Below are 23,744 nucleotides of genomic sequence, written 5' to 3'. Positions count from 1 at the left end.
CCCGAACAAATTTCTCAAGCGATATGCCGAGCCTATAAGTAAATACCTCTGCCTGATATATCAAAAATCAATCGACGAGTGTAGCCTTCCTGAGGAGTGGAAAGTAGCGAAAGTAATTCCGGTACATAAATCTGGCAATATTTCATCTGCTGCTAATTATCGACCCATATCACTGACATGTACATGCTGTAAATTACTGGAGCACATTATTTTGAAATTTCTGACAAATTTTGTTGAAGTCAATAACATACTCCACAGAAACCAACATGGATTTCGTAGTGGCTTGTCAACGACTACGCAACTAGTAGAAATTATGCATGATTTTGCGCAGTGCCTCAACAATCAGTCACAAATCGATGCCCTTTTCCTGGATCTGTCCAAGGCTTTTGACCGAGTCTCTCATGCTAAACTCCACTTTAAACTTAGAATTATATTTGGTGATGGACCACTCGTACGATGGATTTATAATTACCTCTCTGACCGTTATCAATTTGTACAATACGACCATCATGCCTCCAAGTTAGTACCTGTTCTTTCAGGAGTACCTCAGGGTACAGTTTTAGCCCCGCTGTTGTTTCTACTTTTTATTAACGACATATCAAATGAAACCGAAGTAAAAATGCGACTATTCGCGGATGACTGCGTGCTGTACCAAGAAATAAAAGACTCTAATGACCAGGAAAAACTTAACAATGCTCTAGGAAAAATTGCAGAGTGGTGTAATAAATGGCAGATGGTAATTAATTTTGAAAAAACGGTCTCTATGTCTATTACAAAAAAACCTGTAAATTAGATTATGTGTATTCTTGGAATAACATGAATATCCGTAGTGTGACCGAATATCGTTACTTGGGTGTAGTCATCACTTCTGACTTAAACTGGTCTACGCATGTTCAAACCATAGCCAGCAAAGCATTGAACAAGTTATTTTTCCTTAAAAGGGCCCTTCGTCATTCTACATCCGATACAAAACTTCTTGCTTACGTCACTTTTATCCGTCCGGTCTTAGAATACGCCAACATAGCCTGGTTCCCCCACACTAAAAACAACGTTAATACGCTCGAGATGGTGCAAAGGAAAGCCGTGCGCTTTATCTTCAACTGCTACGGCCGCATGCATTCAGTCACAGATCTTTTACGCACGGCAGGGCTTCACACGCTGACCAGCCGTGCCAAATTACACCGTTTGAAGTTTTTGTATCTACTTCTTAATAATGCATTAAAGATGTCTCCCACAGACTTTGTTCGTATAAACACTACACGAGGAACACGTCACAAGCATGCACTCACCCTTGAAGAATATTTCTGTCGCAGTAATACTTTCCAATATTCTTTTTTTCCACAAGTTGTTCGAGATTGGAATAAATTGCATCCGTCAGTCACAGCCCAGCGCACCATAGACAAATTTATTACCCTCGCTGAGAGTTCTGTACTTTCATTCCTCTCATCATAACCTTGCTCGTATTCTTGTATTGCAGTACTCTTCTCAGTGTATTTATTGTAATCAAGTGACATCATCAGTTTGATGACATGATTGTTTTATTATTGCCATTTGTATTGCATGTTTTGACTTTATTTTCTACTCTTAAAAAAAATTAGCACTGAACCTGTATTTGTATGCTTTGCCCTCTCCTGTAAAAATCCCAAGATGGGATTGACAGTATTCCAAAATAAATATAAATATGGCAAATGTACCCAATATGTCCTATGTATTACCGCACACTTTTACCAGCTATTTAGGAGCAACATTTCTCCAGGCCTTCAAGTGTTTTCACCTAAACATGCGATCCTTTGTTAACGAGGAAAATGACCTGCGGCTTTTCATTGAACAAACAAAGCAATCATTTGATGTCATCATGCTGACGGAGACATGGTGCACCGATGACGTGAACATTTTTCGCCTTCCATTCTACAATATTTTCTATCTGAATCGACCAACCAGCCGTGGTGGAGGGGTGTGCATTTTAACTAGAAAACCATTCGTGTGTGAAATATTTAACGAGGTTTGGACGGTAACCCAGAACTATGAAATATTGTCAGCAATACTTAATAACACAATGCTATCTGTCTGCTATCGCCCACCTAATGGCTCAGTTACACATTTTCTACAATATTTTGAAAGTTTTCTTGCGTTCATCAATGACAGCAAATTCAATTTAATTTTTGGCACGGACATCAACATTAGCATGATGAAAAAATGATTCACATAAACTTAGGATGAATACGATATTAAAAAGTAATCCATGTTGGAATACTATCAATCTTCCTACTAGAGTAACCGAGAAGTCCTCATCTCTAATAGACATGTTCATTACAAATGTAATTCCAGATTCAGTTAAAGCTGGCGTCTTCGTGTCGGATTTAAGTGACCATATTTTTATGTTTCAAGGGACATGTACGTATTAAGTAATCTCAGTCAACACACCTTATTCAACCAATAACAGAAGATAATATTTCCGTTTTTCGTGCCAAAATAGAATAAACATCTTGGGGTGCTACATTTGAAATTTATGATGCTAATTACGCTTATGAAGCTTTCTTTACCTTGTTAAAAACAATATATGAAACATGTTTTTTATTCAGGTGCGTTAAACATAAAAGCAAAATACGTAAGCCATGGATTTCCATTCAGCTGTCTGCTCGAATACGAAAAAAGAATGCCTTATATGGGGAATTTATAAAGACCAAGGATCCAGAACTTTCCCAGAATTTTAAAAAACTTCGGGATCTTTTGGACAAAGATATAAAAAGGCGAGGCGTGAGCACTTTTCTAAAACCTTTAATTCTTCAATTTCTTTTTCGGATGTCTTATATGCCTTTTTATATATATGGAAAAGACTTTTTTTATATGGAAAAGACTTCAATCGTTATTAAACTACCATGTTTCAGCAAGTAAAAGTAAATAACTTGAAAATAAATGGCATTACATTAAAGGACAAAGTACTTGCACATACTTTTAACGAAGATTTTGTTAACAGTGCAGGCAACAGGGAACCGAACAAAAACCTTGAGTATACGTCTTCCAATCCTAGTTCCATATTTCTTTATCCAGTGCATGAAGGGGAAATAACTAGCACAATTCTTAGCCTAAAGAACAGCAGCGCCAAGGATATTGACGGTATTCAAATAAAGCCTATAAAATATGTAGCCGATCTTATATCTCCGTGCATTATGTACATAATTAATGTATGTTTAAATCAAGGTACCTTTCCACGTTGGATGCAGGCAACGCGCGTCACTTAACTTTTTAAGAAATGTGATAAAAATGATGTGGAAAATTATCGACCTTATCGACGAATTATCGGCCTGGGCGCTCAGTCCGCTTTGCTAACACAAAAAGAATACATACTCAAGCATTTTGATGAAGGCAAACCTGTACTAGACTTATTTATCGACCTGTCAAAAGCCTTCGATTACATTAATCGCTCTTTTCTAATTCAAAAACTTGAATGTTATGACTTTCGTGGCAATGCCGCATCTCTTCCATCCTATCTCCAATATCGAAAACAAATTGTTATTATAAACGACAATCGCTCTGATCCAATGCCCATCTCCTCAGGCGTCCCACAGGAAAGCATCTTAGGACCTTTTTTATTTAATTTATACGTGAACCAAATCGTTAACATTGATACAACTGTTAAATTTATTATGTGCGCAGACGGTACCAGCCAATCTGACTTCAGCAAAGTTGGGCGAATGGACACGCAGAAATAGTCTCCTGATTAATGGGAATAAATATTTTCGCACCGAAAACAAATTGCATCCAGTGTTAAGACACTAGGAGTTATTTTTCAAGAAAATATGTTATGGGATGCCCATGTGGATAACCTGGCAATTAAGCTTGCACAAGTAATTGGGGTAATATACCGAAATCGTCACATACTTCCTCCCAAAATTATCATGTTAATTTATAATTCATTGGTTTCCTCCAGACTGAACTACTGCCATTTAATCTGGTCTACCACAACACATGGAAATTTTCTAAGGCTTCACAAGTAGCACAAGAGGTTTCTTGGAATAATAGAACGTTTGCCTTTTTATTCTCCCACACAGCACCTCTTTGACAAATACAATCTTACCCCGGTTACCAAACTATTCGGCTATATTTTATGCAAAGCATTTAAAAACGAAAAAATAAATAAGAGCTCATTTTTACAACAATTAGCCAACTTGCAGGGAAACACTACTGCCCGCCAGACACGTAACACTGAGCCCTGGAAAGTAAAAACTTACAAAACAACCTATCGTTTACAGACACTACAGAACAACTTGCCGAGTTTACTAAACAGATTACATCAAGAACACTTGCACCTTGAAGATACGACATTCAAAGCTCTTCGACAGCATTTCAAAACATTGCAGGCTGTTTTATTTCCTTTTCAGCCCTCCAAGTTTCTCTGTTTCGATATTTCCTAATTGTGTGTCTTGTTAGCTTCCGTCTTTCCGTGTTTCAAATGGCAATGTGCGTTTAATTCGTTCTTTTTTTGTTTGCTTACCTCACCATCACTGTATATGTATTGTTATTATTTCTTCTGGATAACTGAAACTGCATTTGTGATTGTTCCTTTGGTCGACTGCCCCGTCACTGTGTATCTCTTCTTGGTGTTCTATTGCATCAGAAAAACTGTAATTTTCTAATTGTCTCCTCTTCCCAAATTCCACCATATTCATAGCTGTTTCATTTACTTTAAGAAAGAGAATCTCCAGTTGTGAACATGTACTTTTTTCCTCTTGTACGAAAAAAAAATACCCCTGTAACGCTGCTTAGTGTAAGGGGGGCCTGCGGCTTTGTCAAGCTGTCTTACATGACAGCTTTTACTGCCGGCCCCCAGTGCCGTGCATCCTTTATATGGCATAAATAAAAAGGATTATTAATATGGGTCGCCTGGAGACCGAGTCAGCCGAGTTCGCAGTTATGGTCATGCTACTCGATCGAGCACGACGAAAGCGCCGGTAGGTTTTTCAGAACTTTGGCATGCGTAATTGTTGCGTTGATGCGCCGCTGCTGTTGGTGGCGCATTAGTAGAGCACTGTATTGACAAGAGCACGGAAATAAACGATCCAGCCACCAGCTGGCACTGTACAGCTGGCACCAGATGGCATTGCCAGATCTCTCGCTGGACTGCGCTGCATCTTACGTTGCGTGGGCACATGGACCCAAAATCGCTATTCGCTCTACTTCATTCAAACGGCAAACATGTCCCCATATACATCATCCTTCCTCTATGGATTCAAGCAAGGTTCACTTCATCAAAAGTTGCTTGTCTTCTTCCTTGGCGTGAATGGTGCGCGCGCGCCCAAAGAAGAAGCCGAAAGACTCCTGCAGCAAGCGACAACCAGAGGGCAACAACAGCTGGGGCCGAGAGAAAACGATGATGACGCTACAAGAGGTGTTAACGGGATTCAATAACCAGATGGCAAAGAAACCCGCCTGCTTGAACTTAATTCTTAAACATTTCCTTCTCTTCTCGAGGAGTCATCACTGCGGGCTCCTCAGTCACACAGAACTAGTCAGCGAGATTACGACCGCAACAGCACAGTTCAAGCAACAGTGGCTGCCCCTTGGCGCCCCCTTGTCCAAGAGGATCGTCCCTTGCGCTGGAAGCGCAGCCAGCAGCGGCGGCGGTGGTGGCCCCGGCCGGGCGGCGATCAGCGATGCGGGCGGGCAAGGTGGTCGGCCCTTGGGGCTTGGGGGCAGGCCTCACCCTCCTGGTCTTCGCGGTACTGGTGAAGAAGAATCAGAAGTGCCGCTTCTTCTTCCGCCTGACCACTTACTACGTGCTTATGTCGGCGGTGTGCGCGCTGGCCAGCGTGCCGGCTGTCTTCAGGCCCTTCAACCCGGCTAACATGCTGTGAGTCCCCGAGGTCATGAGGCACTCATTTCCTGCCGCTCCAAAACGGGTCATTTCCTAACATCTTTCACAAAACCGGGAATGCCTATTTGGTTTGGTTTTATGGGGTTTAATGTCCCAAAGCGACCCGAGGTGTGAGGGACGCAGTAGTGGAGTGCTGCGTATAATTTCTACCACCTGGGGTTCTCTAACGTGTGCTGACATCGCACACAACACGGGCCTCTAGGATTTCACCTCCATCGAAATGCGACCACCGCGGCGTGAACAGAACCCGCGTCTTTCGGGTCAGCAACCGAGTGCCATAACCACTGAGTCATACAGCGGGTGAAGGCAGCTCTTCTACGCAAGTGTAGTGATACGCGAAGTGCAGTGAGGACATTCGAGATATTACACTTATAACCTGTTTTGTGACCCTGTTCCTCCTAGAGCATGAGGTATAGCTTGTGAATGATTTTTAGCCACTAATGCGTGGGTTCGGGCCAGAGCAAGCTGAAAGCTGAATCAGCCTTCAGCGTACGTGCACGCTGTCACTCAAAAGGCGGGAAGGTGCTGAACTGACAGCGCTAGTATTTGTTACAAATTTATCTGCATTAAAAACACTGCACTAATTCTCAGATTTCAACACAGCCCATAACCCTCCCGATGTAGCCGGAAGCGAGCCAGCGGAGCCGCGCGCAGGACACCTGGGGGTTTGTGCGGACGACACAATCGTATAAGAAAAATTGGCAGTGGTTTAGCTCTAGTTAAACCAGGAGGATTGCGAAAGCAACGAGGAGAGAGAGAGGCAATGGAGAGCACGCGGCAGCGGCGGCGGCTCCGGCACGCTAGCCATGCGCCGCTACTGCGCATGCGCAACTAGCGAGCGCGGCGGCGGCACCTCTGAGTCACCCGCGCAGAGACGGCGACGGCGCGCCAGCTGTGCGCCGTGGGTCGTCGCTGCTGCTCTCGCATGCGCAGTATGGCCTTTCCTCGGCTCCGTGAAATGGCTCGGCGACTAGCGTAGTGTTGCTTTCGCAACAAAAGGATGGTGAATGCGAGGTGCACACCTGTGTAACGCAGGTCACACGTGGATGGCTCATCGTGCGGTGCCGCCAGCAATGACCGACGAGTACGGAAAACCGACCATAGCAGGTCCTCCCGACTCTAGATTATAAAGCGTCTGCGCCAGCACAGGCGAGCGACAGAGTTCCGGTCGGGCAGCGACTCGAGCAAACATACAGGTGCGCGTGTTCACCACCCGCCAAGCACGCCTCCTGACAGAGGCCCCGGTGCAGAGAAAGTTCTACGGCCCTTGCTGCTTGCTCTGGTCATTTGCGGTCTCCCCATCCGATTGCAGCTGGCGACCCCGCTCCAACAGTGCAACATTTCAGTACGTTAGTGGGACTGATTCAATGGAAAGGGGGGCCGGAACGCTAAGAACGAATGGGAAATTAACTAACAGGAATTCTTAGGAAGAGCTTCCCTTAGAGAGGAGTAAGCAACGCCGACCGTTCCGTTCTGCTCGCAAAGACCCCACAAGGTGTCCGTAATGAGAATAATAGCACCGCAGCGTGCTTGGGTCGCTCTAGAGGTTTGATTCCCACAAGCTCTATATCATAGTTGCAGCAGAAAAGAGTGCCACGTGCACCCAGATCGCGTTCGGTATCACCGGTTGTAACTCCTCAAACGTTTCCGGGACCTTAACTAAACGGCTCCTGAAGAAGAGTGAAGACGTGCAGGAGACTACAGAAAACCGCCTTCACGTAGGACTAGGATTTATTTATTTATTTATTTATTTGTTTGTTTGTTTGTTTGTTTGTTTGTTTTTAATGTGAGGAGAGAAAGTAGACAACGCGGGAAAGGCAGAGTAAACATCCTGATGTCAATGATGTCGCTGTAGACGTAGCATTTATTAAGACTAGCTAATGAGCACAGGAAATAACAAAAAATTAGGGGACCTAAGCTTACCGGCTTAGCGCATTAATCAGTGAAAGCTGGCTCGCTTTAGCGGCCGAGAGGTCTGTGGCAGTCCCGTTTTGATGTTTCACAGGCTACTGTCCGGTTGGGCGTCTCGCTCATGTGCACACCCGGACTTCCGCTTGCGGTCTCGGTTCGACCACGTTCCCTGAATACTTCACAGTTTCGAGGGCCGGCTTGCGAAAATAAGACTGACCAGTCTAACCTTATTCGCAGTGGAAATCTTCCCCTGGATCTGAGTGAAGGAAAGGCGCATAACTGACTCATTTTGTCGGTGGACACCTGGACCACGCAGTGACAAAAAAGACGGGAAAGTAAAAATGCGGCTGCCGCGGCCGGGTCTAAAATAGCTTTGCATGCGGGTGGAGTGCAGGACGGGGCTAGAAAGCGCTGCGCACTACCAGAGACGCATGCCTGATTCAGAGCGTTCTTTGCGTCATGCACTGCCCCTTTCAACCCTTCCCGACAAAGTCCAGGGGCCGCTTGCACGAAGCAAATTAGACAGTCTAGCTCCCAATCCAGCCTTATTTGTAGTTTTGGTCGCGTTGGTAGGTGTAGTCTATATCCTCCGCTTAATTTTAGGACAGGAAAGTCTGACTGGTTCACTCTGCCGGTGGACACCTCAGTCCTGCCTTGAGAGAAGAACACGGACGCTAGCTAGAAAAAATGTTATGATTGGCGTTCGTGTTTCTCTCTCACGGCGCGGTTTAAGTGTCCACCGGAAAAGTGAGCCAGTTATGCGTCTTTTGCTTTCTTCATATTTAGCATAGCGTCTAGACTGCGGATAAGGCCACGACGGCCGCGTTTCGATGGAAGCGAAACGCCAAAGGCACCCGTATGCTGTGCGATGTCGGTCCGCGTTAAAGATCCCTAGGTGGTCGAAATTACTCCAAAGCCCCTCCAATACGGCACTACTCTCTCTCCTTTTATTACTCCCACCCTCCTCCATTCCCTCACGGCACGGTTGAGGTGTCCACCGAGGAGAGAGGCAGTTACCGCGCTTTCATTTCCTGCTAACAAATCGTAAAGCTAGATATGAAATCTTATTCGCGGTCTGAACACTCTCTTGGAGGAGGAGGAGGAATAAGAAGAAAGCAGGGAGGTTAACCGGAAGAATAATCGGTTTGCTAGCCTACACTCTCTTGGTTTTGAAGAAAGGAAAGGCGCATTCCTAACTTTCTAGGTGGACACTGCAGCCGCGCAGCGAGAAAAACGTGTTATGCGTAACCGGTTGCACGTAATGCGTTACTGCTGCCGTTGTACCCCGTAGTACAAAGCTATTACAGCTTTCGCTGTAAAACTTCAAAACGGGGGGGGGGGGGGGGGGGGTTATTTTGGATCAGCAATCAGAACTATTCAAGTTCACAGGCACCGCGTTTTGAAGTAAAATGCAGAAGGCGGTGCGCCGTGGCACCTTCGATAGATGTCTCGAACGAACGCACACAGTCATGCAAACTGGTCGTTTTAAGTTGCTTACCGCATAGTCGCGGTGTCTGGACACAAAAAGTGCATATAACGTAAGTAGTATTTCTACTCGAGCTGCTGCTTAATTTTATCTGCAATCCTGCACGCAGAGTGCAAGAATAAAGAAATAATAAAACAGTTAGTTAGTTAGTTAGTTAGTTAGTTAGTTAGTTAGTTAGTTAGTTAGTTAGTTAGTTAGTTAGTTAGTTAGTTAGTTAGTTAGTTAGTTAGTTAGTTAGTTAGTTAGTTAGTTAGTTAGTTAGTTAGTTAGTTAGTTAGTTAAAATAACCGAACAGTTCTACACAAGTATATACACTAGCCAATATAATCAGGACCTTAATGAGAAAGGCAGCAGAGCTCAGCGATGGGACATTCTGCTTGTACCGAAAGAGGAAGTAAAGAAAGCCTCAGGAGAAATGCGAAGGGTCAAAGCAGTTGGTGAGGAGAAGGTAACAGCAGATCTGTTGCAGGATGGTGGGGAGATTGTGCTAGAATAACTAGCCACCCTGTATACGCAATACCTTATGAGCTCGAGCGTACCAGAAGCTTGGAAGAATGCTAATATCATCTTAATCCACAAGAAAGGAGACGTCAAGGACTTGAAAAATTACAGACCGATCAGCTTACTGTCCGCTGCCAGTAAGGTATTTACTAAGGTAGTCGCTAAAAGAGTCAGGACAACCTTAGGTTTTAATCAACCAAATGATCAGGCAGGCTTTCGTGGATACTCGACAATAGGCTATATTCGCAATATCAATCATGTGATAGGGAAATGCGAAGAATATAACCACTCTCTAGCCTTCAGAGATTACGAGAAAGCGTTTGGCTCAGTTGAAACCTCAGCAGTCATTCAGGCATTGCGGAATCAGGGTGTCGAAGAGTGTAAAAATACGGGAAGGTATCTATAACGGCTGCACAGCTACCATAGTCCTCCATAAAGTCAACAATAAAATTTCATTAAGGAAGGGCATCAGGCACGGAGACATGATCTCGCCAATGCTATTCACCGCATGTCTACTACAGGAAATATTCAGAGGCCTGGGTTGGAACAGTTGGGGATTAGAGTTAATGGAGAATACGTTAGTATTCAAAGCAAAGCATGATCAATGAGTCAGGACAGATCAGAACGGTGGATCTAAAAATTAATGTGCAGAAAACCAAAGCAATGTTCAAGAGTCTCGAAAGGAAACAGTAGTTCACAATTGCTAGCGAGGCACTGAAAGTGGTAAGGGTATACGTCTATTTTGAGCAGGTAGTGACCGCAGATCCGGACCAGTAGAGTGAAATAACTAGAAGAATAAGAATGGTGTGGAGCGCATACGGCAGGTTCTCTGAGATCATGAATGACAGTTTACTAGTATCCCTGAAGAGAAAGGTATATAACAGGTGTATCTTACCGGTACTCCACTATGGCGCAGAAACGTCGAGGCTAAAGAAAAGGGTTCAACTTAAATTGGGGATAACGCAGCGAGCTATGGGAAGGAAAATGATAGGTGTAACGTTATGGGATAGGAAGAGGGCGGAGTGGGTGAGAGAACAAACGCGAGTTAATTATATCCTAGTCGAAATCAAGAAGAAGAAATTAGTTTGGGCAGGGAATGTACGTAATGCGAAGTCAAGATAGCCGATCGTCGTTAAGGCAAACGGACTGGATACCAAGAGAAGGCAAGCGTAGCTTGGGGCGGCAGGAAGTTAGGTAAGCTGATGAGATAAAGAAGTTTGTGGAAATACTATGGCCCCAGCTGGTAGAGGACAGGATTCGTTGGAGAGATATGACATAAGTCTTTGTCCTGCAGTGGGTGTAGTCAGGCTGATAATGATGATGACTAAAACCGTTTCGTTTCCTGCGGCACACAGCCCCATCAGCTACCTCCTGAAGCGGCTGGCGTGGGCCGTGGGCCTGAAGGCCAGGCTGCAGCACCAGGAACGCATACCCAGGGACAAGCGATGCATAATCGTCTCGAATCACCAGTCCAGCCTGGACGTGTTCGGTGAGAGAAACTTGCGCTGGTTACGAGGAAATGTTAGTGTGAAAGCACCCCAGGGAGCACGTGCACCGCAGACGCAAGCGAGAGCAAACCGTGCGCTGAACACCTCCTGCGCACGCGCAGTGGCTTCACCTGGCCCTGCCCCTGTCACTGCGCCTGCGCGTGTTTCCCCGCCGACGATGTGTAGGAGGGTGGTTGCTACCGCGGCGAGAAGTGCGAAAGGGCGACCGAAAAAAACGCCGAAACTGTCTGCATAGCGTGACACTGCAAGATTTGCAAGAGCCACATTAAAGAGAGCTACAATAGAAGTGTTTTCTACTTGTTTCCTTCGTGACAGCACAAAGAGGAGAGGCTGCAGAGATAGATTCAGGCGGTAGGACGAGTGCGGCGAAAAATATAGGGGCTCATTGGTTCGTTGTTTTGCCGTAAAAGTATAAATTTGTTTAACGCAATGCGGCTCTTCCAAACGTAGCGTATGTAAAGTAACATGTTGTCAACTCACAATGCAGTCAAGACTGCAAATCGTGGCAGCCAACAGCCGATGCCCGCATAAGGAGCAAGTGTTTTGCAGCATTGGTTTTAGGTTCGGTTTCACGGGATTTAACGCCCCAAAGTGGCTCAGGCTATGAGGGATGCCGTAGTGGAGAACTCCGATAATTTCGACCACTTGGGATTCTTTAAAGTGCACTGACATCGCACAGTACATGGGCTTCCACCATTTCGCCTCCACCGAAATGCGACCGCCACTTCCGGTATCGAGCCCGCGTCTTTCAGGTCAGCAGCCGAGCACCATAACCACTAAGCTACCGCGGCGGCATTTTGTCGGCATTACAAAGAGGCGCAATGCACCAGCCGTCGGGCCTTTGCCACTTATAGAGGCCAACTAGCTCGAGCCCGTGCCCGTTCGCGCTAGTTCAATTCAAAGCGGATTTTCTCTTTGATCTTCACCATCCTCTCGCAGCCGTTAGATGCTGCATGTTCGACCACTAGAGTTGAACTCCACCTGCTCAGAGGCTGCTGCTAGCGTCCTTGCTCTTGTGCCTGCATGCCCTGGTCGCATTTCCGCTAGAGGTAATCGTAAACGAGAGCACATATGGCGAGAGAGTCGTAGCCTTGCTAGAGCACGACTCAGTCAGTGGCGGACATGGCAGAAGCCTCGGAGCCCTTCATTTGGGCCGGTATCATATAATGATTCTACAGTTGATTCCAAGCTGGCTACACACGTACAGTGGCCCTACCTGACCCTGTCAATGTGCATGAGCAGGAGGCGTCCGGGGATCCAGTATATATCTACGTTAGTAAATCTCTGCTATGCCAAAAACTAGAGGCTTTTAGCATAGTGCAGACGAACCAGCGTAGATGTAGAAGCAACCTTCGCCGTCCAGGGTGCGGGGCTAAGTCTAATACGCCGTGCCATATGGTTTTAAAATGAGTAATTACACAGTAGGATGAAGCAGAGGAGCCATCGGAGCGGTTCTAGCGTGGTTGCTGGATCATCAGCTTTCTGTTGCATTCATAGACTTCCTATCTCAGCTTATCTGTTCTGAAAAGCAAGAGTTTTTCGAGGTAGCTTTACAACACGACTTGATCGCCGCAGTTGCCGGCCAACTTTGGGGTGGCTACCAGCGTCGCTGTAAGCAGTGTTGTCGCAGCACGTCGGGAACTACACAGCCTTTGAGGCTGCACCACGGGTTTCGAAGGAAAAACTTCAGTGTTTGGTGTTTTCTGTTTGGCTTCGGGTTGTTTGAGAGCGGCGGAAGCCTTTGCAGAGCAAATTACGTCTAGACTGTTAAAAAAAAAGCTGTCAAGGAAACAAGCTTCGCGCCAATAAACAGGGTCAACATTCCAGTGGATTTCAGCGCACTACAAGCGCTACGCGCAGTAAGCTACGCCGATACCTTAGCCAGGCAAGAATTTGCCCAGTTGGGCTGTACTTCGCACGTCGTGATTTATTAACACATGAAGTGTGTATCAGGATAAGCCAACGGAAATATATCTGGAGTGAAAGAAACGCCTGTCCTTGCGCCTCAGCACATACGTGCTAGTTTACGACCGTGGACGTTTGGCATTTCATCAGTTTCTCTGGAGTTTCCACTGTTGATGTTTTGAACAAGAAACGTAGGGCTGATTGATGCATTCTAAATCGATTCTAAAATGCAAGCGTATTGTTTTGCACTCCAGCAGGCATTAAAGCACTTTTGAGCACTTAACAGCACTCGTAATAGTGCAACCAACGCACATAAGCACACACTGACTCTACTTTCCCTCTGTGCTTGGGAAAGGACATCAATTTCTCCATACAGGACGTTTCCGAGCACGCAGCCTTGAAACGCAGTGAAAGATACTTAAATATTATTCTGGAACCTGAACTATCGTATCCTAGGCGTTTGAATAAAACTGGAGGCAATTCATACTCCTGGTGTCAGAAGTATACGTGATTGTAAAAGGGCGCGCTTGGCTCATTTGGCCGGCATGACCAGTTAGCCGGCAATGAAAGCGTCAACGGATCAACCAGACAATCATGCAATCGTCTACTTTAAGTTTAACTCAAACATCAGTTGAGCGGTACTGCGTTCTTTATGCAGAAGCTGTGTGGAATGATAAAATCCACAATATATTTAAGTATTTATTTATTTGTAACATTCTTTCAGACACAGGCGGACTAGGATGACAGAGCAAAAGGCAGATGTTCTCTGCCTGACGAGGGCCCTGTCACCCTTACAGTGCATAGAAAAGTACAAAGGATTACAGCATTATACAAGTGCTAATGTAACAACATTAAAATAAATAACATGCAATAAAAAGTTTAGTTGGTTATTAAAACATGTATGCTTAAAGCTTTGAGTTGGACAGTATGTAGGTTCGGAAGGCATTTTTGAAGGTTTTGAGTGCTCTACATTGCTGTGATATGTCAAGAAAATGTGGGTGTGTATTCATAAAATTAGGGATTAAATACGACATTGTTTGTGTACCATAGCTCGTTCTTATGGCGGGTAATCTAAAGAAATTCTTTCGAATGTTATACCGAGTTGTACTGGGCTGGCACAAGTTGGTAAACACTGAAGGATTTATCATGATTTCGTTCCTGATATGGGTAGCAAGTTTCAGCTCATATAACTGATTTATTTTTAGGGCGTTATGTTTTAGGAACACCGGGGCCGTATGTTCCAGCCGCTCAAGGTTTTCGATGCATCGCATAGCTCGTTTTTGAAGAAGGATCAATTTGTCAAGGTTAGACTTGGTAGTAGATCCCCAGTATGGTAGTATGATGCGTGGTGCCGCAGCACGCTTGTAGACAAGCGTAATGCAGAGCAAGAGCGGTCTGGCCGTGACAACTGTGCCCGGATGAGCGTCTTGAACGAGTCGACTGGCGTTATTTATGGAGATATAATTTAGACTCCCATGGTGTTGTCTCTGAGAATCGGTGACGTAGCACTGGTTAATGACGGCCCACAGCAGCGCAGTAAAAACGTCCGGAATTACTGCAGTGCCGAGTTTCTTTCTGTAGTTTAGAAAAAGAGAATGGCGCACCGATGTTTCTTGAGCGGCGAGCCGATCATGCTATTGCTATAGATGACACTGATGAATGAAACGAAACCAACAGCCGAGTAGTTTATTCAGACATTACTTACTGGCTGCTCACTGCATTAAGTGCGCACTATGTAAATTTTTGCACGGCTTTGTGCGCCATGCCATAAAAATAGAATAGGGAAGAACAAATTTGAGAACTTGTGTACATGCACTGAGCGTCGACGCTCGGTAATTACATTTAATGATCACATAGGGCATGTGCGGTCGCACCACTAACCACAGCAAACTGTAGCGGCCTCGCAGGTGGCCATTATGACGATAAGCCTAATGGTCTTGGGAGCGGAAGGATCAGGTCATGAGTTCAGAAGCTCGACTTTTGGCATTAGGGGCAAAGAGATGCACACAGCTGTACAACACTCACTGTAAAAACTGTTGCACACGGCGGTAGGCGAAAATGGTCTCCAGCCATACGACTAGTCGGAGCACCATATAGAAGTGTCGGACCTGCTCTTCAGCTCTGTGCCGTCTGCGTTCCGCTGTCCCTGCAGACACTGCCCTCTGATGACCGCTAGCTGTCGTGACGACAGCGTAAACATCCTTGGGAGAGTGTGGCATCCTGAAACCTACGCAGGGCTGCTGCATGTGTGGGACGAGATCCACCCTTGCGTGCCGGTGATGAAGAGCGAGCTGATATACACGGGCCCGCTGGCGCTGGCCTGTTACCTGGCGGGCAGCGTCTTTATCGACCGGCGCGACCGGGAGCAGAGCCACCAGGCGCTCAACAACCGCCTCGAGGACGTCAGGAATGGCAAGGTGCGCGCCCACAGACCTTTCCAAAAAGCATTGTCTGGGCGTCGCCATGCTGCTCGTTGGGGTGTTGTGTGCACCTCGCGCAAGCACGGTGGAACGTTCTCAACCTTCTCACAATAGAAAAAAAATGGCTGAGGCTTAACTTGGTTAAGCCTGGAGAATGCGAAGCATCATCGTGTCGCGTAATTTGGAGGCGCACAACCTCAGCGACGGCGCGAGGTGGGCCCCCGTTTCTCCACTGTCGTGACGTCATCGTGTCACGTGGTGTGACGTCATGTATCACGTGATTTGGAGGCGCATAACCACGGTGAAGGGCTGAAGTGGTAGCTAAAGTAGTATGCTTCGCATAAAAAAGCAAGCGCTTTGACGTCTGCGTGTACACGATGGAAAGGTCTCTACTGCGCACTGCGCTACAGTACACGACGGTTTGGCAGTGCAACGTTTACCTGTGCATGCCAGGCAGCTAAATCATTGCATGTAGGGTTGTCGCGATTATTCAGCCGAATACGCACTTACACGCAGACGAGCTTCGTGGTGTTCCCCGAAGGAACTCGAAATCCAGAGCCCAGGATGCTGCCTTTCAAGAAGGGTGCCTTCCACATGGCAGTCAACAGCCAGGTGAGTGCTCAACTACCGCTACTACTACGCATGCATGCGAGCCGAAGCACCCCAGCTCGAGGGCACATTTGATTTATAGAGCACGTCACGTCGGGACGTAGCGGTTTGCTGCTGCACAAGCCCTTCCTGCAGACTTGTATGGCTGAGTTCAGAATGCGATAAATCAGTCAATCGATCCATCTGTTCGTATCCATGATGTTCGCCTGGCGCTTACCGCACCAACCGCACGCAGAGACCCGCCAGTGCTTAGTGTGCAGTCTCGCAGTTTCAAATGCATCGAGCTACGTTTCCTTCTTTTTTTTTTTTTTGCACCAGGAGCATTTGTGACACCCGCCACATGTTCAGTAGCTGTCAGCATTATCGCCCTATACGGTGTAGAGCTTAGAATACGACTGCTTCCGAAGGACGGCTGTTCGGTTTTCGCATTTTTCACAAGCCGTTTGTACCGCAGCTAACGGTCACGTTTCGTTTTTTTTTTAATATACGGAAAAACTATGTCGGCTGATGGGACACGTTTCATAGTGATAAAAACCGGGAATAAGTGACATATCCATCGACAGTAGAACTTCCAACGAGTTGTAAGGAGGTGAATTGTAGCTCGGACGTTACTGAGACTCGCACGCTCCCAAACGAAGCCAAGTTTCGTGAAGTCATTCGTAAAAAAAATGAACAAACAAACAAAAATATCAGGCGCGAAAAACAAGATGGCAGCCGAGTTTCCGACCTATCATGCAGGCCCTTCTTGAGCCCCTCTAGTCTACTCTTGAGGCGTTGTTCTCTCATGTTCTTATGCCAAGGAATGTAGAGAACGCGTAAATGCAAGGGCACGGATTCAGGCACATTCTGCTTTGCGTGAAGGAGCTCTGGAAAACTCTGCGCCACTCGTATGCTCAAATCTGAGCCCCACCCGTAGCGGCTGTGTGTAGCACGGGAACCCACAGAAATTTTCCGAACAGGGAAGGCACCAAAAGATGAACTTCCTCGCTGCTGGTGGACAGGCCTGACAACATTGAGAGGTGCACTGTGCAGAGCACACCCTACAGGCCGTGGCTGCATGCTTAGACTAGGGCTTGTAAAAACTTCTGCGTTTCCAATCACAGCCGTTCGGCGTCTTCCAAACACCACGGGCACTCACACCGCGTTCGTTGGCGGCATATCATACACGACTGAAATGCTCCACAATGGGCATTTACCTTTAAAGGCATGGCATGCGCGCCTATAATCTGACCATGCGGTAACGAGGAGAGCTGTAAATGAAATTGGGTGCGCTAATGGCCGACAGGCGCAGCACAAACTTCTCTGTACGTTTGTGATGTTTGTCCACCATTATGAAACCGTGGTAACGTAGTCGAAATCCATAAAACTTGCTTAATTTTCACGCGTTGCTTTCGACGCGGTAGGCAATGTGGCACAGTCGAAGACGGTTGAAAGGGACTAGCGCGTTGGTCGCGGGTACAACTGCTTCCATAACACGCAGTGATAGAATTTTATGGGATCGCGTCCCGACCTCGCATGAGCAGTCCCGTGTCCTGACTCCCCTTATCGGAACAAACATTTGTCCGGCATTTGGCTCTGCTGGTGAGACTCGTGCGCACTCGACCGCAATGCATGCGCGCAGAGCGTGTCTGGCTGCCTTTGTCGTTATGGTTCTCGTCACAAAGGCGTTTAGCCAGTTTAATACGCAAGCCATCGAAAAAAAACTTGTTCCCTCCACCGGGGACTTTAGCAGAATGCGAAGTATTGCTTTAAGCTGCAGAAATAATGGCCTCGTTGGCCATGCAGTTTTTTTGTTTTAAAATTTCTGTTATATATATATATATATATATATATATATATATATATATATATATATATATATATAGGCGTAGGCATGTGTGCGTGCGTGCGTGCGTGCGTGCGTGTGTGTGTGTGTGTGTGTGTGTGTGCGTGCGTGCGTGCGTGCGTGCGTGCGTGCGTGTGTGTGTGCGTGCGTGCGTGCGTGCGTGTGTGTGTGTGTGTGTGTGTGTGTGTGTGTGTGTGTGTGTGTGTGTGTGTGTGTGTGTGTGTGTGTGTGTGTGTGTGTGTGTGTGTGTGTGTGTGTGTGTGCGCGCGCGTGTGCGTGTGTGTGTCAGCTTACCGCTACACGTAGGTCAGACTCGCCCGCGCCCTAGCCTGTGCTGTATAGCTCAGCCATACGCAAATTGTCTCTCATTCGAGGCCGGGAAGCCCTCACCAGCAATCCCTTCCTGAGAAGTTCGCTCCATTTCGAAACGAAACGCTCTCCGGTTGGGACTTACAGAAGTTGGTGTAGTCGTAAAGCACGCTTGAATAGTGATAGTAGAATAGGATATGCTCTACAGCGTGCCTAAGTAGACTTCCAGTTGATACGAATGTTCCAGGCGAAGACGTTTGAAATTACTATGGCAGTTATGCGAGCGCTTCTCCGTGGTGCAGCATAAGATATGTTCAACCTTCGAATTACGGGTGGCATTCTTTGTCACACTCATAAAAAAAATGGAAGTGGCTCTAGGCGCACTAAAAGGTCAATGAAACGAGAGATTTTCTCGCACTGTCTGACATAAATACTGTGATTTACCTTATTTAACTACTTTTACTTTGCACGCAAACAGTTCACAGTTCAAGAAGCCACCTTGACTATCAAAAGTGGAATAACCTGAATTTCTATTTCCGCTCCAATATGTCCGACGTCGAGCGTCTGTAGATGACAATGCAGGAGTGAATTGATTTCATTGCTTCATTGTGAACTTCAAGTTCCTGTTCGTTCTACCCACCTTGTTCCAGGCCCCCGTACTCCCCCTGGTGTTCAGCCACTACAAGTCGTTCTTCTGCTCGAAGGAGCGAAAATTTAATGATGGTAAGTGTTCTGAAAGACATGCTGCGTGGTACGCGTTAAGGACAACCTCCAAGCGGCAGACTTTCACTGCGAAATTCTCGCGGCGAAGTAAAGAGAGAGATAAAACGTTTATTAAACAACAAAGGCAGTCTCGAGTCAGTGGCAGCCTCATTTCAGGACGCCAGTGGCTTGCGCTGCTTCGCGGACCCGTCGGATGAGCTTGCGCTGATCGTCCAAGTTGTGGCTGAAAACTGCTGTCTCCCACTGCTCGTATGATGTATGTGATGTTGTGAGGTGCGGTGGTTTTTCCCGTCCAACCCAATGAAATATTGAATAGCGTTGGAAACGGGCAATTGAGGCACCATGGGACAGGTGTGGAGGTAGAGTGTGGGGTGGATAACGCTGTATATGTACAGATTCGGAAGTGTGTTGGTCTGTACCCGTTGCCAGGCTACACCCCCCTCTTTGGTGAGTTTCTAGCGTGGTGGGGTATACGTCCTTCGATTAAAGCTGAGGATTTCTAGGCGTTCTCCGTAAGTGGACGGGAGAGGCGAAGTACGGGTATGGATCCTCTCGGTTTGCGAACGCGCGAGCGATACTTCCGCCTCATTTACCTCCATCATGGTCCGGGGTCCATGTTATCTAGTAGAATTTGGCAGCGGGGCTGGAGATCCTGCCGGGAAGAGCAGGGCGGCCGCCGCCTTGGGGAGTCAGCCGATCGTAAAGTCCCGACAGGCTTTCTTGGAGTCGATGGTACGTGATGGTCTGCCAGCGTGGTCGCAGCGCTGGATGGCGAAGGTTTCCGCCGTGACCGGGTCTTCGGCTCTGAGGGATGCCCTCACAACCGGTTGGTGATCGTGATCCAGTGCGGCCACGGTGAAAGTGCCGCGCTATGGATATGTGGTCACGTGTACACACAGCGCGTGAGATCGCTCTTGAGACGTCGGCGGAGTTGCGCAATCCGGGCCTCGCGTCTGCTCTAGTGAGTCGTCCGGTTCATGTGACTCGGGATCGGGGCCACCTTTATGCAGCTTCGGACGTTCGGAGTGATGGAGATTTTTCCGGAGTTCCCGAAAGTCTCCCGGTCTACCCAAACAGTGGAGGATGGTCCTGTCCGTAACGATTTGTTGGAGCCTGGCCTTTTGGGATGCAAGAACCGTTTCCTTGATCTCGTCTAAGGGACTGTGTACCCCGAGCTTAGCAAAGCGTTCGTTGGAAGTGTTCGGGGGAAGACCAAGGGCTGTCTTCTATGCACTGTGGATAATAGTTTCCGCTTGGTCCCGTTCCTTCTTGGTGAGCTGATGATACGGAAAGCTACACGCTACGCGGCTGATGGCTAGCGCTTGCGCAAGACGGAGGGCGTCTTCCCCACGCGTTCCCTTCCTGTGGCGGGTAATTCGGCGGAACATGCGCGTAATTTGGTGGGTCATTGTCTTGAGGGTTTTTAGGGTGTCACTGGCGCGGACAGTACTCAGTATCCACCGTCTTATAGGATGCGAAGGACAGCGACCTCTCTGAAGGTTTGACCCTCCAGGGGGAGGTTGGTAGGGCCGGGGCTTCTGTAGTTTTGGTCGTGAACCCTGATCACTTCGGATTTGTCTGGGGCGCATCGTAGGCCACAACGGGCAGCGAAGGTCTCGACAATCGAGGCCGCTTCCTGTACAGCCTCTTCTTTTTACCCCAGGGAGTCCTTGGAGGTCCAAATGAGGATTTCATCTGCATACAGGGTGAACCCTATCTATGGTAGGTCCTGCAGTTGACGATCCAACCCTACCACTGCAATGTTAAAAAGAAGAGGGTATATGATTGAACCCTGCGGGTGCCCTTATAAATTGCTTTAGCATTTGGATGGTGTCGGAGCGGGTATCGCCAATGCCGATCGTAGCGGTGTGATCTGTCAGAAAGGCTTTTGTGAAACTGAAGATCCGTTCTCCGAAGCTGAGAGTGATTAGCTCACGGAGGATGGCCGGGAAACGTTATCAAAGGCGCCTTACAAGTTGAGCGGCAAAATGAGGTGTTCACTGCCCTTGGGTATGTGGGTGAGGACTTCTTCTTGGAGCAGGTGGAAAGCGTCTTGCGTGGAGGGGCCGCGCCTGAAGCCAGTTATGGTGTGTGGGAATAGGGCCTTGTCCTCGATTAAATTTTGAAGTCGGTGCTGGATAACCCGTTCATAGAGCTTCCCGAGACAAGAAGTGAGGGAGATCGGGCGCAGGACCTCGAGGGTGGGCCGTTTACCGGATTTAGGGATAGAGATTATTTCGTCGTGACGCCACTTGGCACCTGTTCAATCTCCCGGAAGGTGTTGATGCAGTCCAGTAGGACCAGGATGTGTGCAGGACTTAGGTTTATAATCATAGCATTGGTGGTTTTGTATTCTCTGCTCTAAGGGCCGTGTTGCGCTGAGTATCTCTTGCTGCTGTGTATACTTCTTCAGCTGGGATGGGAGCGTCCAGGTCGGAGTTTGGGACGACCGCATAGGAGAGTGTACACGGTATGTGCCAACACATGTACACGGTAGTGTACATGGTAGGTGCCAATGTAGTGGTTGTGTGGGGCATGCGTGAGATCTTGGAAACTTGTAGGCGATCTCCTGTAGTGTGCTGTTGACCGCGTATTTTGCCTTGGCGGTGTCGTTCAAGCTCTGAAGTATGGGCCACGTCTGGGAAGTGCTGAAGATGTTCCTGGGGAAATCACAGAACTATGTTCAATTTTTATGGGCAAGCTGTGTGGCGTACACCTGAGCTTGCTCGGATAGCGTAGAGATGCGAAGGCGGAGCTGCCAGTTTACCTTCTGTTTCTTACATCCGCGAACAAGACTGCGACGGGCCTCCCATTGGTGGAGAAGGTGACAGACCACCTCCTGGGTGTCTGTGGTACGTTGTATGCTATTCGTGGTGGCATCGTGGGCGTCCCGTGTGAGCTCACTCCAGCTAGCAATATCCTGGATACCCTCCTCGGGTGCCGGGTATGTGTGATAGGTGTTCCAGTCCGTAATCTTAACTACACCTAGGGAGCGGCGGAGTTTGGACGTGGTTACGGACGTACTTAAGATGTGGCGATCGCTGCCTATAGCGTTTCCCAGAGGTTAGTCTAGGCGGCGGCAGCGATATATTTAGTGAATGTCAGGCAGGGGCAATTGTCCCGACTGACGCTGTTGCCGAGCCTGGTAGATTGGGTTACGTCTCTGAGGAGTTCTCGGTCCACTGCATGGAGGAGGGTCTGGCCTTTTCGGGAGTCCTTCGCGTACCCCAGGCGCTGTGAGGGACGTTTAGGTCTACGAGCACGACCAGCTGGCTCATCGAGCCATGTTTAGGTTGCTCCTTTGTACGGCAGGTGGAGCAGCCTGTTGAATCTGCTGCTTGGCTCGCGTCTGCGTAAACGGTATACTCGCAACCGACAGCAGCCCCTCCTTAATTCTAGAAAATGCATTCAGGTACCGATTTTTAATTACATACGTATGCCATAATATGCTACCTTGTGAGCTATGTTTACCCTCGAATAGGCTAATACTCCGCACGCAGGCACTTTTTTTAATCTGTACAATTTAAATACAGAACTATCTGTACAAAATACTCGTCATGTGAATGGGTGGCGCCATCTGGTGTAAGTGCCACAGTTCTGAAGTGCCTTCTTTTTAAGGTTTACAGAAAACTTGTCGCGAAATTCCGTGCTTAATCAAAAAAAAATAAAAATTTGAAATGAACATGCACTTCGACAGAATGAAATTGCAAAGCATGAAAAGAGTAGGTGAACCAATGGAATTTCAGCAACAGTCAGTGCTTAACGGCGCGAAGGCGTTGGTTTCTTCGCATGCACGGATGCTTTGGAACCATGTGATCGCGCTTGGCCAATAGAGGCCCTAACGAAGCACGGAAAACAAAACACGAAGCTCTGGCTCCCGTAGGGAGCCTGTCCAGTATGTTCTAGAGCGCGAGTTGACAAGTTCGATGCCTCTCAGGTGGGACGAACCACATATGCACCGAGATGGGCGAAACCACAGGTGGTCGAAAATAATCCTAAACCGTTTTGTTACACGGTGTCTGTCAGCCCGTGCTGCTTCGGCACATGAAGCGCCGCATGCCATGCCAATAAAGCTGCTGGCGCGTGCGTAGTAAGGCAGTCTCCGACACCTGGGCTGACGTGCGGCACGCAGGCATTCTGACGCTGACCGTTCTTCCGGAGATCAGCACCGAGGGCTTGACGCCGGCCGACGTGGCCGACCTGACGACGCGCGTCCACAACCTGATGCAGGCCGAGCTGGACCAGCAGGCGGCCCTGCAGCAGTCGTCGGCCTCCGCCGGTGCCCAGCCGGCCGCGCCCGGCGGCGCCGCGATGGCCACCAACGGGTCGACCATCTGCAACCGCCGCTGCCCCCGCCGCCGCCGCACCAGGGTCAGCCGCGCCAGGCACTCCATCTAGCCCCCCACGTCGACGCATTGGAACACGGCGACAAAATCGTGACTGCCGCTGCAAGGAGCCAAGCTGTGGCTAATAAAAGCGAACCATCTAAAGACGCGCCGCTCACTTGGGTCACCTGGCTTGAGCGAGAGCTCAGCACAGCTTATAAGGAGAGATGCGCGGCAAAAAAAGGCGAGAGGTTGAGCTACTTCTCCGATTTACATATATCTGTATATATATTTTTTTATTTTAGTACAGATTAACGCTATATGCATTTCCGCAAAGTTTTGCTATT

The 23,744-nt window shown here is 47.7% G+C and overlaps 1 protein-coding gene across 1 annotated transcript; it reads left to right on the top strand.

The window, feature by feature from the left end:
* Positions 1-5,654: 5,654 nt before the first annotated feature.
* Positions 5,655-23,470, top strand: LOC149353330 (1-acyl-sn-glycerol-3-phosphate acyltransferase alpha-like). Its single transcript, XM_089577320.1, has 6 exons — positions 5,655-5,851; positions 11,129-11,262; positions 15,422-15,603; positions 16,123-16,218; positions 19,000-19,072; positions 23,205-23,470. Exons 1-6 carry the CDS (start codon positions 5,655-5,657, stop codon positions 23,468-23,470), a joined length of 948 nt encoding a protein of 315 aa, XP_089433446.1.
* The last annotated feature ends 274 nt before the right edge of the window (positions 23,471-23,744 follow it).

Source organism: Amblyomma mixtum, chromosome 3 (assembly GCF_055824585.1).
Source record: "Amblyomma mixtum isolate Tamu chromosome 3, ASM5582458v1, whole genome shotgun sequence".
NCBI lineage: Eukaryota > Metazoa > Arthropoda > Arachnida > Ixodida > Ixodidae > Amblyomma > Amblyomma mixtum.
This window is presented reverse-complemented; position numbering and strand designations above follow the sequence as displayed.